Below are 6,596 nucleotides of genomic sequence, written 5' to 3' on the forward strand. Positions count from 1 at the left end.
ACTATGAGTCGCAAGCGACTCGATGGCACATAACAACAAAACAACAACAACATGTTAAAATTTACCTTTTAAAGTTAGACAAATTTCAAACAGTAGTGAGTTTGACAATTTCTTTTTATTTAGCTATAATGGCTCCTTAGAGCATAATGAACTTCTTCACCAGATATACAACAATATATTTCTTTTATGGTGATTTTATTTACATAATTATAAGAAGAAAATTGTTGTCCATAATAAATATAAAACCAGTAATTTTCTTACACTCTCTCATGTTAAAATAAATGGAAAGTTCTGTGCAAACACACCAAGGGAGAAGTTATAATTATTTTACTGGGGAAAGTTGGGGGGGGAGGGGTGGAATTACATGAAAGAAAGAAGGATAATCACCAATAAAAAATTCAGTATCTTGGGTAGTGTTTTAAAAATTAATTTTTTTAATTAACAGATACTAAAGTCGAAAAAAAAAACCCATTGCATTCCCAAGAAATCAAGTTCTAAGTTATTCTACATTTTATTAATTTATCACCATTTGTTCTATAAAATTAGTGACATAGACAACATCAGTGCTATTTGGCAAAATATCTACAAGAATTCCAACACTAATATTATGATTCTGAGTATTTTGTTAGATTGAGCTAAGTGTTCTGTCCAGATAAATTACTTTATAACAGACCTAGCCTATTTGTTTGCCTGCTTGAACACCATAGTGTGTCTGGAGCGGAAGGTAGCAGGGGGTGGGGAACAGAGAATCTATCTGTGGAGCTGATGACTGAAGACAAACCAGTTTGCAAATCACTACTGTCTCAATTTTGGTTTCTAAGGAGCTGTCCAGTAATTCTAGCAAGGCTCACTAATTCTCTCACTTGAAAATCTACAGTGAGACTTATTGAGGGAAGAAAAACCCCACATCTACATATGTATCTCCTTGGTTAGTTGTAAAGGTATCTGTGTAACCAGAATCTGTATTTTTCTCTACTTTCGGAAAGTAAATTAACTGTCCACTGACACAATTTATTCTTGTTGAGCTTCCTTTTAATTCCCAGCTTTCAGTGATTTTGGCTCCATTTACTGTGATGTCTAGAGCATGGTTGATCAGGAGCCTGTTATTGCCACAATGGCTCAGCTGACAGGGGAAGAATGGGACTTCTCAACCACCTTCTCCAGGGGCTGTGCCACGTAGGAAGGTAGATGAAGGTTCTGCTTCATTCCCTGGGGGCTGAAGAAGTTTTGCCCTGTGTGCATTCCATTTATCTGGGACTCCTTCCTGTCCTGAGTCAGTTTTACCGACCCTAAACAAAATTAAAAAAGAAATTTCTGTATTCCCAACACTCAAAACAAAAGAGAAAAGAAAGAAATTAAGTGGTACTTAAAGAATAGACTTGAAACATGAACCACAAAATTACCTCATTCTCAAACCATCTTGGACTCAATTTTTAAAAACGTACAAGTATTGGTTGGCTGAGACAGTTCAAAGGAATGTGCTTATGATAGCAGTCTTCAACATTCTATATGAAAGGTGATATCATATCACCCTACCTGGACAATAAAGGACTTGTACATTATCAATCACATTTTGTACATGCCTGGAATTTTGCACCTAACCAGTATCACTCAGTGTTTACTAAAGTCAATGAAGTGATCCCATAAATCTACCACTAGTAAAGTCTATGTTTCAGAGAATTTTTCAGGAACTGAAAAGAAATTGGCTCAGAGACCATCTTTTGTCTCCTATCTCACCAACATGGTCATTACTCTCCTAAGTATTTCTTTATCTCACTTTCAAGAGCATTTATCTTGCTCTTACTTCTCACTCAAATCTAATTCGAATCACTCAACTCCATGCCTAGCATCACTTTACACAGATATTTCTGTAGAGACCAATCTGAAATCCGCTACAGCTGAGTTCATTTTGGGTCACAGAAGTGCTCCATTGTGTTTTTGAGGCTATCCATTCCAATGGGAGGAGATTACCTCGGCTTTCTTCTGTGGCTTGTCTACTGGGTTCAAACTGCTGAACTTTCAGTTCTCAGATAAAAATGTAACCTACTACACCACCATGTTCCTTCAGTCATGAGACAGTAGGACAGATTGGCAAGGTGGCCACACATATAGAAACAATGTAGATGTGTGGTCCATAAAGAATGGCCCAAACTGTTTGCAACAGCTAGAGAGGGACAGCAGGGAAAGAGAGTGAGAGACATTCTAGCCTACTGTTGAGGACTCAACACACTATTATGAGTCCTGAGTTATTTTCTAGGGAGCTCTGGTGGCCCACTGACAAGAACCTGCACTGCAATTCTAAAGGTATATGGTTTGAATCCACCAGCTGCGCCACAGGAAAAACAAGGATGGGCAGTCAGTCTCCTTCTGTGCAATTTACTGCCTCCAAAAACCCATCGCTAGGTCATTTTTTTCAGAGTTGAACCACAATCTTGCTATTGATTTACTTGAAGCCATGTCTATATATATCCATACATATCTCTATAACTATCTCTCTCTATAGGCTTATAGATATATATAAATACATATGTACGTACATATAAATATATATGGATATGGATTACCTATATAAAAAAGGAATTCTATATTTTTGGTTCCTCAAGGAACTATACAACTTTTGAAAATGCTGAGTGTTTTTATAAGCCAAGTAACATCAGTGGTACACTGTTGTTGGTCATTGCTGTTGAGCTGAAACTCACTCATAGTTTACCCTTGAGACTTCAAATCACACAGAAGGAGACTGTCCATCATTCTCCAGTGAATCAGCTGACAGATTTGAACCATGAGACTTTGGGTTGTCTGTGCAACTTCATACTCATTAGGCCACCAGAATTCCCTTCACTGATACTTTTTTGTTCTTGTTATGTACCATTGAGTTGGAACTGACCCATAGTTGACCTTCCAGCAGGTTTTCAGAGGCAGTAAATCTTATGTAAGGAGATTATCCATCTTTCTCCTGTGGAGCACCGAATGAATTCAAACTACATGCCTTTGGGTTGGCTGTGCAACTCCTTACCACTAAGCCACTAGTGGTAACGTTATGTTAGATGCTATCGAGTCTAGTATGACTCATAGGTACCCTATGAACAACAGCTCTAAACCCTGTCTTAGCCTGTGCCAACCTCACTGTCTCTGACACACTCGAGCCCATTGCTGTAGTCACTGTGCCGATCCACCCAGTCAAGATCTTCTTCTCCTTCACCACCCCCAAACCTTTCCAAGCATGATGTCCTTTTCCAAGGAATAACCTCTTGTTGTTATTGTTGTTAGGTGCCGTCAAGTCAATTACAACTCATAGTGACCCTAATAACAAGAGACCTGAATCCTGTCCTAGCCTGTGCCATCCTCACCACCTCTGACATCTCAATCAGGTGTTATAATGTATATTAAAAACATGTATGTGTTATTTATTATTCTTTTTATCTTTAATTCTTAAAAATAGTTGAACCTTCCCCAAATTAGGCAACATAGTTTTACTGAATTCACTATTACAGGATAAGAATTGAGTTTTACTGAGTTCACTATTACAGAATACATGTATAAGAGGAGAATTTAGGGGGAGTCTTCTGAAACAAGAAGCTCATGTTCTCTGTACCTAGGAATCTGAGAAGGGTAAGATAGCATGCTTATTTATGAAGAGACAAATATCAGACAACAAAAATGGAGCTGAAGCCTCTTTCATTACTAGAAGCATGGTTTTAATCAGTTCAGTATTTCTCAAAATTTCTCTAAAAGCTTCTGATTACAAAACCATGTTTAACTATGTTCTCTTGGTATTGAAGTATAAATATAATATCTGAGACTCCAGTCCAAGAGGTTTATTACTATGAAACTCTTGGCAAATGTATTATGTCAAAGGATATCTGAGTCTATCTCTATCAGAAGCAGATTGAATTCCAGAACAGCCGGGGCCCTGGGTTGATTTGATAGTCCCACCCCCCAGTAGCTTAGCTGGACTTCACCGACTGCAGGCACCTGGCTGAGAATTAACCCTTCCCAGATAAAACAGGAATACTCTCTAATCCCTAGAACAATCTCCAGGTCAATTTACATTTACAGGAAATTTTCTTATTGGAACATGGAACATGTTTATCCATTTCTAATTTTACTGGAACTCTATCTACAGCAGGAAGCTCTGGTGGCCTAGTGGGTAAGGAGTTACACTGTTAATTCAAAGGCAGGCAGTCAAATCCGCCAGCTGCTCTGTGGTACAAAAATGAACAATCTCCTCCTGTGTGGTTTAGAGCCTCTGAAAAACCACTGCAAGGTCAGCTTTGAGTCAGTTCGGACTTGACAGCAATGAACAACAACAACAACAACATATTTACAGCTACTGCTGTGGATCCCCAACTGCAAGAATGACCTAAGAATTCACCCCAACATGAAACAAGCAACCACGCATTCTGTGCATACTTAAACTGATTATGCAAGAGGAGTTTTGAGTAAATAGGGTGACCTCAAATAAGATCAGAACTCAGTTCAAACGCATTTATCTAATGCTACAGGTTATTTCAAGAGAGCACAGCTGCTCACACAGATTGTATGATGTGACTTCTTGTTTCTGTGCATGGGGGAGTGAAACATGCTCAGACGCTAGCCAAAAGATGGGAAGTTCAAATCCACCTGAGGTGCCACAGAAGAAAGACATGGTGAACTACTTACAAAAAAAAAAAAAAACCTATGAAATACAATTCTGCTCTGGCACATGCAGGATAATCATGAATCAGGTTTGATTGGTCAGCAACTTGATTTAGGGTGGCTTTTGTTCCAATGTTAAGATGAGATTTTAAACTGGCAGACATTTAGAACCTAGGTAGATAGAAGTCAGCGTTCACCAAGTTCGAGGGAAGAAAACTTACCAACATCTGCTGCTTGAGCATTCTTCAGGGTCATGGGCTGATTTCCACTCTTGAAGTCCTGGCCATCATTTAATACCACAAACTGCAATTAGAAAAGGGAGAAAATTCCAGTGTAATTCACTAATTATCTAATTCACTAATTATCTCATCATTAAACCAAAGTCTATTGCTCCATTATGCTCACTCATCCTTTGGAAAGTAAAACCTGGAGGAAAATTTTATCTCTCTGACAAATTGAAGATTCAATTTTTAATTAGGAGATTATTTTATTCTCCCTTTAAACCATTTGACACTACCAATACCTTTACTGATGAATCCATTCTAATTCTGGAATCCCAGGTTGGGGTCACAGACCCCTGAGGTTACTGTACTATTATGAGCTATAAAAAAAAATTCCTAAGTGTTTTAAACAGCAACCACAGGCGAGACAAGTAATATGATTTAAATATGTATGTGTTACAACTTTGTGCATATATAGACAGGATTCCTGGGTTTTGTGAATAACTTTACATATACACACATACACACACAGTGAACCTGTTTGTTTCTCTTTATTATTATTATTAATTTTAATGAAAATTTGCAGCTATTTTGGATTTGTATTCAGTCATTGTTGCACTTTTCTCCCTTCCCCCCTCAGCCCCCAATTGCCTCTTCTCTTTGAAAAGTAAAAGAAAAATTCTTTCATTGTTACATAATCCCTCCCCCCAAGTCCAGCCCACTATGCAACCTTCATCTAGACTCCTGTCATGACAATAATGCCTAAGCATAAGGTATCTCCATTGGTATGGTATTTTGTCAATTCCTGGAACTTTCTTTTTGCCTTTAGTGAGACTGCTTCCTTCAGAACCACTGGTTCTTGATCATACGCTGCATCCTGAAGTGGACCAGTTGATCAATTTTTTTTGATGCAGTGACTGTGCCTTCCTCACATCTTTTGATGATTCCTGTGTTGCTCAATTTCCTTCCCTAGAGAATCCTTCACTATTGCAATTTGAAGCTTGAATGTTCTCTTTAGTTCTTTCAGCTTGAGAAATGTTCTCTATTTTCTTCAATTTTGGTTTTCTAATTGCAAATCTTTGTATGTTTCATTGCAACACTTTATTTTGTCTTCTTGAACTGCCCTTTGAAATCTTCGGCTCACCCCTCTTCACAATTTCAAGCATTTGGTTTAGCTAGTCTACGTTTAAGTGCAAATTTCAGAGACACTTCTGCCATCAGTTCTGGTCTTTTATTTCTTTACTTTTTTTAAAAAAAATTTATTAATTTTAATGAAAGTTTACAGAGACTTTGGATTTCCATTCATTCATTGTTGCACTTTTCTCCCTGCCCCTCCCCAATTAGCTCTTCTCTTTGAAAAGTAAAAGAAAAATTCTTTCACTGTTATACAATCCCTCCCCGACCAAGTCCACTTCATGATGCAGCCTTCATTCAGGACTCCTGTGATGACAAGAATACCTAATCATATACAGTTTTAGTTTACTTGGCTCCACAATCAACACTCTTGGTAACAGCAGCCAGGAACTCAAGAGAAGAACTGCATTGGGAAAGTCAGCTGTGAGAGACCTCTCAAGAATACTGAAGAGCAACAGCGTCAGACTGGAGACTAAGGTGCACCTGATCCGGGCTATAGTCTTCGCAATTATGTGCTATGCATCAGAGAGGTGGACAGTGAATAGGGTTGATAGAAAGAATTGATGCCTTTGAGCTGTGGTGCTGGAGATGAGTGATGAATAT

The 6,596-nt window shown here is 38.2% G+C and overlaps 1 protein-coding gene across 1 annotated transcript in view; it reads right to left on the minus strand.

The window, feature by feature from the left end:
* Nucleotides 1-1,119: 1,119 nt before the first annotated feature.
* EGF (epidermal growth factor) overlaps nucleotides 1,120-6,596 on the minus strand; it is a 193,244-nt gene continuing 187,767 nt past the window's right edge. Inside the window, 2 exon segments of the mRNA XM_006903614.1 lie at nucleotides 1,120-1,289; nucleotides 4,860-4,941. Of these exon segments, the coding sequence (XP_006903676.1) occupies nucleotides 1,120-1,289; nucleotides 4,860-4,941 (252 nt within the window).

The sequence above is a fragment of the Elephantulus edwardii genome, unplaced genomic scaffold (genome assembly GCF_000299155.1).
Source record: "Elephantulus edwardii isolate Elephantulus edwardi_28Jun2011 unplaced genomic scaffold, EleEdw1.0 scaffold00012, whole genome shotgun sequence".
Taxonomy (NCBI): domain Eukaryota; kingdom Metazoa; phylum Chordata; class Mammalia; order Macroscelidea; family Macroscelididae; genus Elephantulus; species Elephantulus edwardii.